The 18,994-nt window shown below is 39.4% G+C and overlaps 1 protein-coding gene across 5 annotated transcripts in view; it reads right to left on the bottom strand.

Annotated features, from left to right (window-relative positions):
• The window catches only part of RUNX1T1 (RUNX1 partner transcriptional co-repressor 1), a 114,950-nt gene that overhangs the window by 22,366 nt on the left and 73,590 nt on the right, over nt 1-18,994 (bottom strand). For all 5 annotated transcript variants that reach the window (XM_087750110.1, XM_087750132.1, XM_087750118.1 and 2 more), the window contains 4 exons: nt 14,549-14,730; nt 6,474-6,724; nt 5,126-5,211; nt 4,281-4,482 (listed from right to left, as the gene is read on the bottom strand). In XM_087750110.1, the coding sequence (XP_087606236.1) occupies nt 4,281-4,482; nt 5,126-5,211; nt 6,474-6,724; nt 14,549-14,730 (721 nt within the window). The remainder of the gene's footprint in view (nt 1-4,280; nt 4,483-5,125; nt 5,212-6,473; nt 6,725-14,548; nt 14,731-18,994) is intronic.

Below are 18,994 nucleotides of genomic sequence, written 5' to 3'. Positions count from 1 at the left end.
CTTCATTCTATCCTATAATAAATGTAACACCATTGGTGGGACGCAGGCAACAAACTTCTCAGAGGAATAAATATTCACCGCCTTGTTTGTAAGAGTCAGGCTCAAAAGTGTGCCACTCCAATTAATGGAACATATAGATACAAATCTGAAGAAGTGTAATACTGAATGAGACTACCTTGCTAATCTTGTTTCAAGTATTTTTATGTACATCTTTGCCCTTCTTTGCCCTCTAACACATTTTTGTTGCTATTATAACACCCATTGAACACACATGAAATTGCGTTAAAAATACAGTTATATTCTCATTTTAAAAGAGTAAGAAAAGGAAAACCACACAGGTACTATATTACTGAATCATCCTGACCAAGAACTTCCAATGACTAGCAATAGATTTTCTCCCTATTATGCCACCTATGAGTTATTTTGCAAAGCACGACAGTAACAAGGCTGGTATAAGGAATGGATAAAAACGACCCTAGTCCCAAGGAGGTCAGGAATGAATACTGAGAATACAAACCCCCAGTGTTCCTGCAGCTGTAGCCCTATCTAACAGCATGCGATTCAGTACGCCACTATCCAGCCCAAACCTCCCGTGCAGCGAGTGGATTAAGAGTAATACTTAATATCATCAGTATTACAGAGGCTTTACATTCTAGAACTACAAGTTATAAATGTTACTGTGGTATTCACAGCATTCCCATTAGCTCATGTTGAGCATATCATGCATATCACAGCAATACCAATTATCTGCAAATGGCAAAGGGAAGATTTTTATCATCACAGCATGAACCGACATATATCGGCAGGAATGCCATGGCTAACACTGGAAGTACGAGGGTGCACAACCTTTGATAAAATATAAACTAGCTCTGACAGGGTTAACGTTTAAAAATGTATTAAGAAATGGCTAACCTATGTGTTTTTGACAAATTCATACACTTCTGAGAATCCTGGCTTCCTGGGGCAAATCCTGCAGGTACTGGCACTCTTCAGTTGGAGATTTCAAACTCTGTTTTGTAAGATTTCCATACAGATAAATTCAACAGACACAAAATATCAACATCTCTGCAGACCTTCTGATGTGTGCCTACACCACTTATCTAGAGCCACAGCTGCACTCAATAAGGTTATAGATCTTCTTTATAACCCACAATGTTGAAGAACCCTCATCTTTAATTTATCCGACTGTGTGTATTTCAGTATACATTGTCTGATATGTGTAATTATTCACTATTAGGATGAAAGTTGCAGTCCTGCTGCAGTATGTAGTACCGAAATTCTTCAGCAGAAATGGAGGAGTCGGATGATGTATTATTCACTTCATAGACCATCACAGTTCATCAAGTGAATATATATAAAGTCTGAGTCATTTTTAGACTTTCATAAACATGTATTATTCAGACTGAAAAGAATGGACCCATCTTACCTTCAACACACTCTCGGAGAATAATGAGAGCTTGTAACCTGTTGTAGCTGGCTAATCCATGTACTGGATTACACTGCATTAAAACGAATTATCAAATATTTCATTTGATTTCTTAATTAACAATATCAACACAAATATATAGATCAGACACTGTGAACTGTCATGCTCAACATGGTTTACAGGGATGTTAGATTAAAAGAAGCACAAAAGTCTTTCTCTGGCAGAAAAAAAGATCTGCTGGTTCAAAAGGGTGACCAGAATTTGCTTCCATTTCTTCTGGACTCAAACTATCAATGCTAAATTTCAGCTCAGAGTTTTTCAGTGAGAGCTATCTATGAAGTCCATGGCATAACGTTTATAGTGAGAACTTGTCACTTCAGTGATGATATTTTAATCGTAAAGAAAAAGAAACAAAGGCACAGACAATGTAGCCATATGGCCCCCCTTTTTTTTTCTTCTTGCTAGTGAAGATGACAAGATGGATTTAAAGGGTGCATTAGCTCATTTTTTAAAAAAAAAAAAGGTACAAAGGGGAATCACTGACATTTAGAATCCCTGCAGCAAAACCCAATATTTACATGTTGTTGTGGCACTTTAATTAAAATATTGGAAGAAATTTTCAACCCCTTCCTCCTCACTTCAAAACTAAAATAAAAAGCCCGAAACAGAACAGCAACTCAAGGCTCACAGACACTACTTCAATTTTATTGTACCTCTGAATGATAGGAGTTTTCATTTTGTTAACTAGATTACTACCAGATTTGAGGAAATATAAGGATTACCTCTCCATACACTCCGAAGTGAGTATTTTCTGCCTTACAAGTCAGACATAAAAGTACTTCTTATCAATATTTATGATTGACACGGACGCTACATCACTGAACTGATCTAAGTTTCATGTCCATGAGTCTCAGAAGTCGTTTTTAAAGCCAAGTAACCAAAATGGACATGTTAAAATTGAAATGGACTCACTCCAGCCAGTTCAGTTGTACCCATAGTACTGCAGAGGTGACTGGTGTGTCCAGTGCTGAAGGCCGTATAATGTCTTTTTAAGCAAACAAGACTTTGCTGTTTCCAGGAATTCATCTTGACAAATACACAAACAAAATGATAATATTGGGGTCTAATTGTATGTTTGATCTTCATTTTATCTTTTGTTGCTGTTATTGTGGTTATGACTATTTTCTTGGATTCTACTATTATCTATACAGTTTTGATGAATGCCTGAGTTCCAGTTTCTTTGGAGAAATTATAAAAACTCAGCCTCCTTTCATTTTTTTTACCTCCTAACTATACTTACAAGCACCATGCCCTGGCTCTTTTTGCATCATAGCTTTACTAGAGAAGGGTGCCAGTGCTTTTGACCTAGGGGTTTCCTCACAAGTGTTCTTCCCGAAGCTGCAGATGTGATCGACATTTCAGATGCCATATTTATGAGTCTTTCTTTACATTACATTTAACACTATTCATACAAGCCATTACTTGAATGATTCTTTCTGAGAAGGGCTCCTCTAGGGACAAGACTTATTAGTGAAGTTGGGAACAGCATTTCCATAACCCTTCCTTTCACTGACTGATGCTAATTTATAGAGCTATTGGCTCAGATCATTTGACACACACACAAAAAAAAGGTTGGTTTGTTATCAAGAGGCACTAAATATTACAGTAAGAACTCTAGAGATTTACCAAGAGGAAGATGGAAAGGGCATTAGATTTGTTTTTCTCTTTTTCTATTTGCAATTAAATAAGTTTTAGATTTAATAAGTTATTCTTAAGGGCAAAAGGAAAACACAGCTTTAAATAAAAACTAGTTGCAAAATAACACACACATGCAATTCTAGTAATGACCACAGTTTATGATGATTTTGAGTAGATGGCATTTGATACGGACAATTTAATTTTTTTTTTAAAGATAAATATTAGACAGGCAATCACAGTTTGCTGTTCTCTTCAAAAGAGCAGAGAACAATAAAAAGGCATCACCAAGATGTGTTTCTTTACCACACCTGCCATAAACGTGAGGGGATGGGGTAGAAGCAGGCCAACATATTAATAAATTACAGAAAGCCCACGAAACAGAAGCTTGTTTTTATACAGCAGAGTCATCTTGGAGTAGTTGTGTGAGGTATCGTGAGAGTGTGACTGTGAAGGTCTGCAGGGGGTGAATGTCCAACTGCTTGGTCTGCTCCTTCTAAGTGGGCTTTGCAGCTTGAGCCGAGCTCTGAGCGGCTCCATGTAACTACACAGCAAGCAGTACCCAAACTAGCTCAGACACACCTGCGTGAGCTGCAGCGGTCGACACAGACCTAGCAGGATCATGTGAGCATGGCTGTGGGCATCCCAGATGTTGTTTCTTTCTTAAGACAGAAACCAAGTACAGCTAAGAAGTGCCCGTATCTTTATATCTCCCTTCATTTCCTTAGAAAGACAACTTCCAAGTTAAGTCATTTGATTCCAGAAGCTGAAAGCCCTTGGTTTCACAGTGCTAACAATCCAGAAGCACCTACAGGTTTCCTTAATCAAGCAGTAAAGGAAAGGAGACGGAAGGGATGGAGAGTCAGTGCCCATCTCACTGCTCTGCCATCCGTACGTGACAGTCTGTCCTTCCGCCCCACCACTCTCAGACATTGCTGAATGGAAAGCAAATTACCAAGCATCACCCAAAAACCCAAGCCATTCCACATGTAAACATGATTATTAGGGCATAAGAGTTATAGTTCATTCAGTAGTCAGCAGAGAGGAATATTTCATCTCTATCATGGAAGAAGAATCAGAAGGACAAATACAAACTTCATCTAGCAGTTAGCTGAGCTGAAAGAGGACTGGTAAACAATTTTTAATAAGGATACTGTACCTAATGTGACTGGATCTGGATTCACTGGACTCTGCTGTCTGGAATGACTACTGCTGCTGTTACCGCCTTTTTTTAAATCTTCTGCATCACTGTACCGCCGTATCCAGTAATTAAGCTCCTCACGGTCTGCTTCTTGACATCGCCGTAGCACAGTGAGAGATCGCCTAGTTTTTTCCACCATGTCCATTATGCAGTTTAACAGCTATTCAGAGCGGTGGATGGAGCAGAGAAAGAAAAAAGAACATTTTATTCATAAACCAACAGAAAAATAAAGAAAACATTAACGTGCTGAATGCCTGGGTTTTAACAATGAAGGAGCCTCTCCCTGTTTTTCAAATGCAGGATTTTTTTAAGAATGACAATCCCTTCCTGTTTAACTGGTGATCCTGAACTGTACAGATAGGGATTTCTGGGGGAAAGGGAGAAGAGGAGGAAAAGACTGAACAGACTGTAGTCCCACCACTAGTATCACATGGCACCATGGAGGCCAGGAGATCTGGTCCAGAACTGATGCCTACAAATGTTATAAGCACTAACAAATTCAAAGAACAAATCCAATTAACCAGTACTAAGGGCAAGGGTCATGTGTCCCAGATCCAGGGTTTACAGACAAGAGCCTACTCCCCTTTTGGCAGCCTGTAATAATTAGGATACTGCAACAGGCACATAACAGCAAGGGCTGATATGAGCTACCTAATGGGGAACACCAAGCCCCTAGATTTAATCGCCAATGTTTTCAAAACTTGTCCAAAGTTTCAGATTTGTTTTAAAAGAAAAAGTTTAAATTTCTATCTTAGAAGGGCTCCTTTCAGACAATTATACGTAAAAGTACATTCAGCCCTTACATGGTCAAGGTGTTTCCACTCTTCTGCCCATTCTCTGTCTGTTAGCCTGTGATCAATCATTTCTTCTTGACGTGTGCCATGCAACCCTGCCAAAAAGGAGCAAATCACGTTTACAATGTTGGGAGTCCTCTAGGGGGGAAAAAAAAAAAGAAAGAAGAGCCTATCAGACAAATATATCATACATTACCTGGTCTAGTATCAGGGATGCCACCACAAAACTAAATGGATACTTAAAAACTTTGCTCTAAGTTCTCTTTAGCACTTTTCCCCACACAAGATGCTATTGTTTTACTCAGTATCTTCAATTCTGGAAGTTCTGCAGGTTGCAAGATGACCTCTCAAAAATGGACATAACCCTTTCTGTTTACGTACACTTATTTTATATATATATATATATGTAATACAATATATAATTTTTCATTCACTACTTGAATAAGTCAGCAAGGCAATTATTTGGTAACTCAGTGTATCAAATACTAGCTGTACTTAAGAGAGTTGAAAAAATATTAGTATAAACTCAATGTTATTTCACTAAATGCAGTAATTACTACCATGTCAACAGAGCATCATTAAGGGTTCATCCCTTCACAGATGTTTAAACAACATGTGGTTAAAATGTAACACATATATCAGAGCAGCTGACAACACGATACAACCAAGCCAGTATTTATTATCAACACTCAAGAGGAACCGACACTTGCTCTTTGTTTAGCCTCCTCTATACAGATGCTGAATATTTGTAAATGTTCCTCTTTTATTGAAGATTTGTTTAAAACAGGGAAGAATCGTAAGTGCAGATGTGAAGCAAGCCAGGCAAATCCAAGAGCATCAGACATCCCATTAAACCAAAACGTGCTGCGCAGGGTGTTGTTGGTGCTTCTGCTGTTCGCATCCTCTGCAGACATCCCCACACTGCAGTGCACCCTTGAGATGTCACACATGAAACACTTCTCCAAAGGCTTTCCTCTAGTCTAAGCTGAAATCAAGCTTTATCGATGTTATAGTCACAAATGTGGCATTAAAATTAAAACAAAAGGCTCTACCCATCCTTGCCTGCCAGACACCTGAGTGTCCAGGTCATCTACGCAGCTGTGAAAGCATGGGTTCCTCCTCCTTCTGACTATCTTGATTTGGAGTGTAGCAAAGACACAATTCAATCCACTTTTACAAATATAAATCTGAAAATAAGGCCATTAGAAGCAGCTAGCTGGACAAACACCTATAAAGGCTACATCTAAACAGCAGGTATATTTAATCAGCAAAAAATACCCTGTTCAAAATACAGAATATAATTACAAGGAAAAGAGAAACCTAAAAAAAAACAGTACAGAAAATCAACATGCCTTACCCATAGGTCTGTTTCTGTCCCTGAGGTCCCTGTGATTGGGGTGTCTGTATGAGTCCCTGTAGTGATGGGCAATGGCCATATCATCCAAACGATAATGCTGAGGTGGAGGTGGGGTGGGATGAGGCAGACCATTGGGCTGATAAGATAAGCCATTATTTGGACTGTACCGCTGGCCTGGGCTAATAGTGCAGGGCCGCTTGCTTGGATGCTCTGAGTGCAAAGGCTCTCTGTCAAAGCCATTTTCTTTGGTTCTGAAAAACAAAGCAAAGGAACTTTAATTCACTTAGTGAACAGAGCTGCTCAGGACCACACACACCCACCAACATGTGCAGCTTCAGGAACTAAAGCTTGTTCTTTCACTTTGCTCTAAATGTGTGGTGTTGCAGAACATTTCATAACACTGCTTATTCAAAATATACAAAGGACACATTCACCTTGCCTAACTACCCTTGTAACTTGAGAAATACTAGCAGGGCAAGCCTTCCGACGGAGCGGCTCAGAGTTGGGCTGGAGGGCAGGCAGCCTTCGCTGAAATCACCAGCTGATGGGATGGATACACACATAATTGCAGAGCTGAAACAATCAACTGATACATGAAGCTAGAGGCTGAGAAATTCTTGCTTTCAGTAGTGCTATAGCATATAGTGATTAGGGGAAATCTGCAGTTAAAGAAATGTGGGATTTTTTCAAGAGGATAGCATAGTCTTAAGGTAGCACGTGTCAGTGTGCTGAAGCTCGGCTATAGGTAATGCCAGGATGAGTTCCCATCAAGATCAGTGTCACACTGAGACTTTGGGCAAGAATTACTCTAGATGATGATAAATGTTTCCTTCAGAGATTTTTGTACCATCTGGGCTATTCCAGTCAAAGGTGCTGTGCCTCTCATTAATTTTGCAGAAGATGTGGTTAGACTAAAGACCTCAATAACATTCAAGATTTCCCACTCCATTACTCTTAGAGGGAGGTTTTATACTCAGGCAACTTTGAAGAGTTATCAGGGAGAAGGGCAGTTTTTTACTTTTATAGATATTAATTAATTCAATTCATAATCAGCTATTTCCAAAGAAGTCTCTATTTTGCACCTCTGCCTGAGAACCTGGAACTCACACTGAACTCATCTTCTGTTAAAATAAAAAAAGGCAGGCTAGAGTTACTTCAACGGGTTCACAACTCCTTCTAGGAGCTTAGGGAAGTTTCGTTTTACTGAAGTACAGGGTCTTTTTTACCACTGGAATAAACAAAACCTACAAAACATTAGCTTTGAACAGAAAGGTTATTAGATATAAATATCACGAACTGTTGAGGTTGCATCCCTCCTCCAAAAACTTTTAATTAAACAGCTGATATATTCCAGCCTTTTTTAAAGAGAACTTTTTCCTCTGTGATTTACAGAAGGCACAATGCATCTTCCCCATCATAACACAATTTTTTGTCACTTTGACAGGAAGGTAAATTTGATTTAATTTGCTTCTTTGCCTGCTGTTAAAACCAACTGCCCTTCAACAAACCCTCCCCACAATCCAACCAACCTCAAGGGACTGTCTGTGTAGAAACGCGCACTGTATTAATTGTTGTTGCCCCTCAACAGGTTCTCCTTCAATGTCAATGAGAGGAAGGATGAAACAAAATCTTTGCCAATATCCACTGGGAGAGAGGATCAAAGTAAGATCTTGCAATTACCAGCAGGAAATGAAAAGATGGGTTGCACTGTTTTCAGGAGTAAAGAGATTTTCCAGGGACCTCACCACAATCACTAATGCCAGAGAAGCTGCAGGTATATATATTTTATTATACCTTAACTTGGCAAAGAGGGGAGAATCTTTCACCAATACAGCAGGACAGCTGTTCTAATTTTGGGCAGAGATATAAAAGACGTATTTTGTTAAAAGTGGAGTATGTACCTTGTTCCAAAGCAAATGCAGAATGGCTGTGAAAACTCCTCATCAGGAGAACCTGAGGACCATCATATATTTTTAATGACTTTTGGCACAATGGAAGTGCTTGCAATAACTCCCAATGGGTAGTCACATTTTTGACAGCTCTCCAAGGCAAGTTTTGTATTTAGTTGCTGGTGTGTGCTTTCTTTGCACATATCTACTCAAACTCAATGTCCAGGTCTTTCAATTGTAAAAATACTATGCAAGCAAAAAATGGACTTTCCTATATGTACAAGCCAAGCTATTCATTTGCCAAAGTTTTTTATTGTTACAGTTAGAATGATCCCTAACTAAGATGGAGAAAAAATCAGAAACTGTAAATAATCAAATAACTTCATTTCCTTTTTTTGATCACTTGTTGTAGGAAAAGCAAACCAGAAAACTGTGACAAGTAGGAATTTCAGTTTTCCTTTTCTGCACTATAATTAGATGTTAAAATTATATATTTGCATACAAATGTACATATTTGCACCTTATTGTACAGGTACTTCTGTGGTTTTTTAGGAATGCTTTGTACTTAATTACCTTAATTGGAATGCACTGCATTAGCTTGGGCAACCAGCATATCCATTTTCTTCTAAAACCCTGAGTTCAACTAACATAGAAATTAATATTATCATTGAAAACACATTCACTGAAATTGAATTCCTATTTTTGCTGTTATGCTGGCTAATGGCTGTCAGGTCTTTTCTGGGTGTTAAAACCTTAATTCTACAATTTGTTTTTATATTTTCTGCAGTGACCAAATAAACAATTTAGCAGAATACCAGAATGAGACTGTATATAAACTCATCTTGTGTTTCTGGCCATATAAAGTATATAAAAAGGTAACGACTTCCAAAGTCTTATCAGAACAGGAATCACTGGCAAATTTACTGTATCTGAATATACTGAATATAGTGATAAAAGACAAAGTACTGAAGAGTGCCATAATTCAGATGCCCTGAACTCAACCTACTGTTCTGCTTCTGATCTCAGTCCTACTCATTCTTCCAGGTCTCACCCCCCGGTGCCTGAGGAAGCACTCCTGTTTCACAGTAACTGGCCAGATCCACGTGAGTTCCAAATCCAGAACTGCCACTATTTTCATCTGATTTCATCTAATCCATCTGATTTTGCAAAACAACAACAAGCTGTAGAGAGGAAATAACACTGAATGTGTAGGAAGCCTAACTGATACATTTTCTTGTTTTTCTTTTTCTTGCTCCTGTTGGCAACATTTTCCCTGACGTGCACATACATTGATACTGTTGTTTGGAAAACCGGCAATGTGATAAAGATGGGGTCCTTCAGCTATAAACATGAAAGAGGTCATTTTACTTGGAGCCATGTTTTACCCAGATTAAAGATAGCAGAATAGATACTAGTCATTGGTCTGTATCCGTTTAACAGACTTTACGTTGTCTGTAAGTTATCATTGAAGTTTTAAATTATTGCAATTTATGGATAATTTCCCGGGTAGGAAATCTGACCATGCAAAACTGCCTTGGCTGGAAAATTAAGTTTCACCTGACCAAGAGTATTACACCAATTTCACTGAACACTGAAGTCAGCTTGCAAGAAGGAGGCAAAGCTGTTCATCTGCTATTTGTGCAAGATGCTTTGATTAAAATTGGACTTCCACCAATAAAGTCTTGATGACCAAACAAGTGATAATGCTTTGCTGGAATAAAATACTTATTTTGTTTATAATACTATGTTACAGAAAAGATTAATATTGCCTTGCTAACAGTTCATATTAAGAAATTTATTTTAAAATTCCTCATAATTACACATGGCTTAGAAGAAGCATAGCTGTAAGAGCTGTGAGCATCCTTCACCTTACTGAGATGTGGAGGAGCTTCTTCAAATAAGAAGATTTACCTAACAGAATTATCAAAGTCAGTCTCTGTGCCCAGATACGTTCAACGTGAATTCCTTGTCAGGGGTGCCAAGGGTACAGCAAGCACAGCAGCGATTTCCAAAGTCACAAACCAATCATGGCCACTTTTGTTTTCTTCTCACTCAAAATTAGAGTTATTCTAACAGATTTTTTTGCTATCCTATATCCACTTCGTAGGCAGCTGTCATAAATGTAGCGTCACTATATGACACGCTCATGTGCCATACAGCCCTTCCCAGCAACCTCAAAGGATGACTAATTAGCAAAAAGTCTTGGTGGTTAAAGTATTTAAAATCGTGTTATTTATAATTAAGCATTCATTCACCAAAATAAAAACTCACATTGGTCCAAGTTCATTTGCTTTACTACAGTAGAATGTAAACTCCCAAAGTTGTAAACAAAATATAGTGAACACTTTGTTCAAGACATGTCATGAACAAATTACCAAAATGTGTTGTCTCCTCAGGTGTCAGTTTTTCTCTCTTGCAGTGACTGATGGTTCCCAGTGTTATTACAGAAACAGATTGATCTTTTTAATGAGCTAGTTTAATAGACTCCAAAATCTCACCGTGGCTGCTCATCCGTGTCAGACCATATGCACCAAGAAAACATTCAGTAAAACACAAAGCTCTGCTGTCAGATTGCTCTATAAAACCTCACATACAGTAGACTTGAATATGCAGATAAATAACCAGAATTGGAAAATGCATATGCAAAAAAGGTTCTGAAATTATAACCAGAAAAATTTACTGTATGTGGATTTTCTTTAACAAAAAATCACGAGGTGATGTGGTTGTGTGCAACACACGAATTCCACTGCCTTTGCCTAATCCCTTACTGTATTTTACCTCTATTGGAATCAACGGTATGCAGTTACCTGTGCCCAAAAGAAAAATGTAAGTATCGAAGAACGTGTGTATATATGTTTCTAATATATACGTGTATGTATCATATACACACACGCGCATCTATATATGAGAGAGACATTACATACACATTATATGCAATATGTATATGTGTGTGTGTGTGTGTATCTCATATCCCTTGGGAAGTGAAAAAGATACCACAATTTACTTTACTGAGAGACATACCTCCAAACAAAATTATTCCAACTGCATTTAGTTCCCCTGGAAAGATGTTGCCTTTTAGTCACTTTTTTCCATATTCTAGCAAGTCACAGCAAACCCTCCTCTTAAAGGATGCCTCGTATCTTCTACTGTATTTTTATATTTGAAAACTACTTCGATATCTAATCAAAAGGTATATCTATTTCTGGATGTTTCCTCCTGCTCCTCTGTAAACAATTAAAATAATGAATAGCATAATGAGCATAAAGCCAGACAAGTATTTGGTTTCAATACTCACTCAGTCTAGGCATGCTCTGACTCTGAGGACAGGTTTTTGTGGTTGATTTACTTACATTATCCAAATTAAAAGGTATGCAAACTCACATTCAGTAATTTTAAGAAGCTTTCCAACAGGATCTTGTTCATTTTACTAAATCTATAGTACAAATGTTCTTGAGTTCATGAGACAACTCCGCTGAACTTGGTTCAGCCAAAACTACCGTATGAGCTTATTTTTTCTGTATAACCTTAATCATAGTCAACAGAATAGCAGCTGTGACTAACCAGTAACAGGGTTGTTTGATACTACAAAAAACCTAATTTTTTAAGCTCAAGTCACCATTCCAATGGGTGAGCTGGTCAGTCTCTTTCCAGGTCTTTCATGACAGCAAAGAATCTAGGGGTCAAAAAAGGATGGGTTTTTCTGAAACGCCACTTCCCCAGAACGAAGGAGCCTAATTCCAAGCAGCGATCGACAGAAGCTGCCAGCTGATAGCTCTGGCACCTCCGAGCATGCAGGCCAATGGGACACCCCGCATTACAGCCCCTCCCTGGACCCTGGGAATTCAAACGCAGGGTCTTACCCACAACACTGGAAGTTAAACTGTCTACCCCGCACCCCAAAAGCTGCATTACTACCTGGAAAGGAACTGAAGACTCCTGGAGCTAGACAGAGCCTAAGAGAGACTTCAGTTGTGAAGGCAAAAGGCACTTGCTTGCAAGCAAAGACTTCAGAGTTTCAAGAGCACCTATGTATTTTAACTAAAAAGGAACACTGAGAACAAAACTCATAAACCAGACTTAAATCTCTCTAGGCCTCAGTTTTAATTAAAAGATGAAGGCTGACTTTAAAACCCAATATTTTTCTGATCTGCCGGTCCCCTTATGGGCTATTCCCATGTTCTTTTTGCTCTAAGACTAATACGGAGTCTTTTCATTACTAAGTTCTTGTACCGGTCTTCACCTGCACCACCCATCCCTTGCCACGCAACCAGGACTGAAGGTACCATAGGTGAGGCCGTACTTATTACAAAATAACCGCAATTCAACGCTGTCAAACTGGTTCTCAAAGGGTGGGAAGTATTATTCCAGAATGTTAAGGAAGAAAAATAAAGGAAATATTTTATTGCCCATTTTTCCTTTATGGCCTTACGGGAGAAGCAAGTAATACTGCTCTCTATTAACAGGGGAAAAAAAGCAAGCTAGGGCTGTCAGGAAGGCACATCCCTCTTCTCCTCTGTATTCTCTGTCAAGCAAGACCTCACAGGCTTATGAAATAATTCAACGTGTGCCTATTTGTAAGAAAAACACTGTGTCTGCTACTGGACTACAGCATGCTGATATTTAAGTTATTCACAAGATGCACAAGATTTTAAGGGCCTTTTTAACAGATGTTTTGGTACACCACTCAGCAAAGACTAAGGGCACACAGCAGAACTGCCCCAGGGAGCCAAATTTCAGCTTTGGAATGTTATCTCTTTGCACAGAGTAAGAGACTACATGGAAAATGTCTGAAAATTAATCATCTTTCTTGGATGCAGTCAGCCGGTTTGTGTTACCACCAGTGGCTATTTCAGTTTGGTCTAGTTGTCAGGAAAAAATGGTGAGAAGAGGGTATACGGAAAAGGGCTTCTGTGCTCATATCTTTATTTTCTTGCTGGTCCACAGGGATTTTCCTGAAACACAATCTAAAGCAAAATACTTTCACATTTTTGTCTATCCAATGGCTACGTTTAATTTTTACTGCTCACTTCTGGGTCTGAGTAGCTTAAAGTTTTACTATGCAGACATTTTCAAGATATTGTATCTACATCATTAATATCTCGCTTTCATAATATGCTCAAATATTTGGTGTTGAACTTTTGCCTACCAGCCTCGGGAACTTCCAGACTTTGTTTTCTCCATAGGCTTTGTGCTATCATGGCCTGTCCCTACACAAAAATGTCACCTGTAGGAAACTTGCAAGCCTTCTTGACTTTGCACATCTTCACCTTTTTCATTTAAAAGATAACTAGGACACTTGCAGTGCCCCGTGCATGCAAGTAGTGGCATTTGGCAGAATAGCATTATAAAAGTTTTCCATACTATAAATCCATGGCAAATAAAACTAAGAAAAATCCAATATTTGGCCCTTCCAAAGATAACATTTATACGCCAGCTGAATTTCTAACACTATCACGGGAAGGCAGTTAAAAATAAATAACCACAAGAGTAATTTTCTTGTAACACTAAACAAAGAACTTTATTCAAATAAGAGAAAATTGTTCCATACCCCTAAGCTACCGTACTTCGCACATGAGCACTCGCTTGCCCTGTTTCTGCATGGACCCCTTCTCAGCTCAACAAAAAAAACCAGATTTCAGTGAACATTTTTGCTGTTTGGAAGAAATATCCTTATGTATATTGTATATATGCATATGGTAACATGGCACAGCAGAAGGAGTCAAAGCCCTGACTGCGCTCCAGAGCTTGCCTTGTACTTCCCAATCTGAGTGCCTAGCCACTCTTCCCATATTTACTGTTCAATCCAACAAAACCTCAAATACAAAGGACTTGCATATGGAGCTGGAGTGATCTACTCATTACCTTATGCTGCAGAGAAATACTATGTACTAAATAGTCAGTATGGCACTGGCCAGCCAGTATTATTTCTATGTAGATATGACCATGGCGTGTCCTCAGGCCACTTGAGTCAATGTATGCATATATATTTTTAATATATATATGTGTGCATACACACATACACAAAGGTAATTTGGCTGTTGTACAGCTGTAATGAGGGCAGGACCTGCATCCAGGGAACACCATCCCAGTTCCCCACCCACACGCTCCCCTCTTGCTAGCGGAGCTCAGCACGTTCGACCCACAGGACACTTCTGAGCAGGGTGTGAAAGGTACGGTGGTGCTCACCTGTCTGGAGTTCGCCTCTTCCCGTTTTCGTTCACATCGAGAAGCAGCTCTGAGGAGTCAACAGGTGAGGTGGTGCTGGCATCCAGAAGCAGCTGTTCGTGCTGGGCGAGGTACTGGGCTGGGTTCTGCTTGGCTAGCCTTGCACAGTGCAGCAGCTCCCGCTGCAGCAAGGGCAGATTGGCCTGCAAGAGCATTGCACATGTTAAGAGAGCAGCTTGCAGGTAGTTTCGACACAGATGAAGCAGAAAAATCAGAAATCAAAGGAAAGCCTGCTTTGGGATGAACCTGTTACAAGCATCCTCAGTTAGGTTTGTTGTGGTTAGCTGCCTGAAAGCAGGCAGCCTCCTTACGGGGTCAGGTCACAGCTGTGGTACACATGCATGGAATGATGGGAGTTTGCTTACAAAAATGGAAAATAAAACTGCAAATACTGTGAGAAAACTAGGTCTGAGGTCCACATCTTTAAAAGGGGAAAAAGCACTGCCCTGGCTCACTTCAGCTGAAACACTGGAACAGGTTGCCCAGAGAGGTGGTAGATGCCCCATCCCTGGAAACATTCAAGGTCAGGCTGGATGGGGCTCTGAGCAACCTGATCTAGTCGAAGATGTCCCTGCCCATTGCAGGGGGGGTGGACTAGATGACCTTTCAAGGTCCCTTCCATCCCAAAGCATTCTATGATTCTATGATCTCCTTTCTTACTATCCAAAACCTGAGTTCCTATGAAGCAACAGTTTTCAACAAGTGACAAACCTTCTTCAATATTTGTTTCCCATTCAGACTCCAGTTAGTATTTATAAACTGTTCGAAACCATAGGATCCACGGCTCTGTAAGTTGCCTCTGTCGCCATGCTTCAAGGGCCTTGGGGAGAAGAGGATTGCCCTCAGCTTTCCCATTACAGTTGCAGTTACATATTAAGATAAAGATTACAACAAGACCGCATGTTCCAGAGCTTCAGTTAATCATGCAGAGGGCTACAACCCTCCTCCTAGCCAGATGTGCCTTGAAGTATTTTTAATCTTCCTCTCAGGGCTGCACTGGGACTTGGGTCATGGGCTGGAGAGTACCAGGACTCAGACGCAAAGAATTGAAAATGCTTGTTGATCGCTGGGTAGCACATTTTGCCTATCTATGGGGGTCATATTTAGTTGTACTTCTTGCCAGATTCGGGACCAAGGTGGAACTGTATGAACTTCCCATTGGAGGAGATAGTTACACACCCTGGGAAATTCTTCCTTTCTTTGCAGTATATGCATGGATTGACACTATGTTAGTCCAGTCATTTCTTACCTAGTTTTTTGTACCATAAGGTGATGTGCCCTGAACTCTCTTGTTCCATGCCTAGTGCACAATGATTTGTTGCCTGGGGATTTTCAAGTATTGGATTAAATTTCGTGACCTTTAGTAACTAGAGATAAGACAAAGAACTCCAGTGGTCCCCTTTGATTTGAAATAACTCCGGGGGTGGGGGGATCTTTTTTAAGTCAAAAAGGTTCTGAAACTAACATGCAGGGAACGAAGCAAAAAAAGTAGATGTTCTGGAAAGCTGTGAGCATGGGATCTTGGTAAATGACTTTGCTAGCATTATAACAATGGCAAATGCTCCAGCACCTGTTGCAGTACCATAAGGGTAGATCCACTGCGCAACAAAAAAATGCCAGAATAGGGTTATTCATCTTAGGATGGGAAGACAGACAATTGTGGAACATGAAGTCTGAAAAGACCTCCACAGAACACAAATATTTTGTGAGTTACCCAAGAAATATCTTCTTTCAGTTATTACCTGTCACATTTTTGTCCAGGGCTACCACGTAACAGAGAGAGATGCTGAATGCTTTTGAGAGCAGGGTTTTTCACTTGTTTTAATTTGATTGTTATTTTTTAAAAGCTCACACAGAATCAAAGTCAAAACATCCAACTACCTAAACTGCCTCACGTGGCAGAAAATGACTGGAGAAGTTTACATATATTTACAAATAAATATCTGCAGGAAATAATAGGATCAGACCTAGAATTTTAATAGTGGTGCACACTTGGAAGATGTATCATCATATCTCAGCACTCCTGTGAGGTAGAAATGTGAAGTCCCCACTTTGCAGCTGAGAAATCAAGGGAAAACAACACATTTGTGCTCCTTATCCACTATCACAAACAAAAGGGACCTGTTTCATACATGGGCACTCCTGGTTCCTGAAGACAACCAAATTTTGAACTCACTAGCAAAAACCTTGATTTATTTTACTTGGTTTCCTTCTCCTAAAGAAATGTTCATTCTTGCTCTTTAACCATAAACATTAAGATTTGCAATTAAAGCTATCCTTTATTCTAAATGGATTGAACAGGTTTTCTGTGCACAGAAGAGACGTGTACAACTTTTAATATCTTTATTAAACATGGATCAACGCAGTTTCTTAAATTTTTTAGACGTTATGATAGAAAACTATGAATGACACGCCTCATAATTTGGGTTTATAATGGCACCAAGCAACATTTGGACAAAGACTTAAAGTGAAGAAAAGCAGTATTTGAAAACTTTTAGTTCAACACAACTACTTTGAATCCGCTCAAGACATTATTCTAAACAATCTTTATCAAACCATATAGTAAAAAATAATTGGTTTATTGGAAGAAAAATAATCAGGACCTCTCTACAGCTAGGTCAAGTGCACAGACTGCTTCATGGCCCCAATACACCACAAGAACTTTTTGGGACACAACAAGTTTTTGGGAAGCTGTATGCAGAATGAAGCACCGACATTCTCCCTACTGTGAACAGGGAGAGATCAGGCTCCTACTCATGCATACTCATACAGCCGCTGAAACCAAAATGGTCTGGGACACAAAGGCTTATGCAGAGGTCCAGCTCTAACAGTAGAGGCAATTCTGTCAACGTGCAGTAGCACGCTTCTTCCAGCATTGCTGCTGCTGCCTACAGACAGACTTCTACACGTCTACGTGTGAGAGTTACAAACCAGTTCTCGATCAAAAGCCAGATATGTATGTTAGAAAAACACTAACTGCAAACAAACATGATATTACTGGCTTACAGTCCCCCAAAATGTTGCACTTCCGTGTCTGGAATATGCTCCTACTCTTGTTTTGGATTGGACCTTATATCCTTCAAGATTTAGGTAGCGTCTTAGCCTCCTCCATCAGTTTTATAATCAGGAAAAGGAGAACATGTTTTTTACCCAGCTGTCAGACCTGTTTTCCACTTTGAAATGAACTGTTCTAACCAGAAAAGAAAACATTATCTCTGCACCTGCAAAAGAAGCTACAGCTCCAAAAAGCCTGTTTTATCATTTCAGTGCTCACTCCAGGTAATTAGTTAATAATTTTCCATTGTTGGATGTTCCTACTTTCTTCAAAACTTTAGCAAGAGAAATATTTCAGTATTATAATTTAAATTAAAAAGGCTCCATTAGAATATAGTACAATTAGGCTTTGATGCAAGTTTTGATAATTGCAAGTTTAAATAAATTATTTACAGACACATTTAAAAAATATTTAAATTGAGACAAATTTTTATTCAGAGAGCCCAAGTAACTCTAAATCATCAAATCATATATTGATACTGATGCTTAAAACAAATATGCACAGCATGTCTATTGAAAAACAGAGCGTTGGCAGTACTGAACATGTACACCATGTACCACTTAAATTTAATAGACTAAATCCTGCTTGATATTAACATAGAAAATGTGCACAAAAAGGCTCCCAGCCAATGAAGGTTTCTGCAGGTGAATGATCTTATCTTCCTCTGAACCAGAATTGGTAGAAAGATAAGCAATCCAATGACTATTTATTATCTGTAATAGATCAGCGCTCCCTGGCGTGATGCACTGTACAAACACATGGTGAGGGGTAGTTCCTTTCCCAGAATTTTTATTACAGAAGCACAAATATTGGCTTCTGACTGCAATGTAGTGTTTGGTAGACCTAGCAATCTGTAGTGCATCTAGACCAGACAGGATATTCAGCGTGCGAAAGGTTTCAAGAAGGTCTGAGTGAGTTACCTACGGTCAGGTAACAGATCAGAAGCTAAGCTGGGAAGAGAAAATAGGCCTGGCTTCAGGACAAGTCTATGGCACAGAAGGGACTGCAGGGCCCAAGAGCCTCTCTCTTGCCATGGTAGTGCTGCAGGGCAGGGCAGAGATCCTAGCCCTGGTCCTGAGAAGTGATATTGTCATGTTGGCACAGTCTCGAAGGAAAAAAAGCATCTTAGCTAATTTTGGTCCCAGATTGCTTTGGTATACAATAAATACTTATATAAAAATTACATATATTTGCCGGGTGCTCCAGCAAGAAGTACAGAAAGCCTTCCATCTGGTCCCTGCTCAGCAGACAGCTTGGGTTTTTTCCTGCCACAGAATCAGTAGGCAGTTTGGCTGTGGGAATACACGTCCTTAAAAATACTGAAATACCTAACTATTGCATTTGAGGGTTCA

This window comes from Nipponia nippon, unplaced genomic scaffold (genome assembly GCF_047370975.1).
Source record: "Nipponia nippon isolate SJK-2023a ecotype South Korea unplaced genomic scaffold, ASM4737097v1 scaffold_1, whole genome shotgun sequence".
NCBI classification, from domain to species: Eukaryota; Metazoa; Chordata; class Aves; order Pelecaniformes; family Threskiornithidae; genus Nipponia; species Nipponia nippon.
Note: the sequence above shows the minus strand (reverse complement) of the source record. Positions and strands in the feature narration are given on the sequence as shown.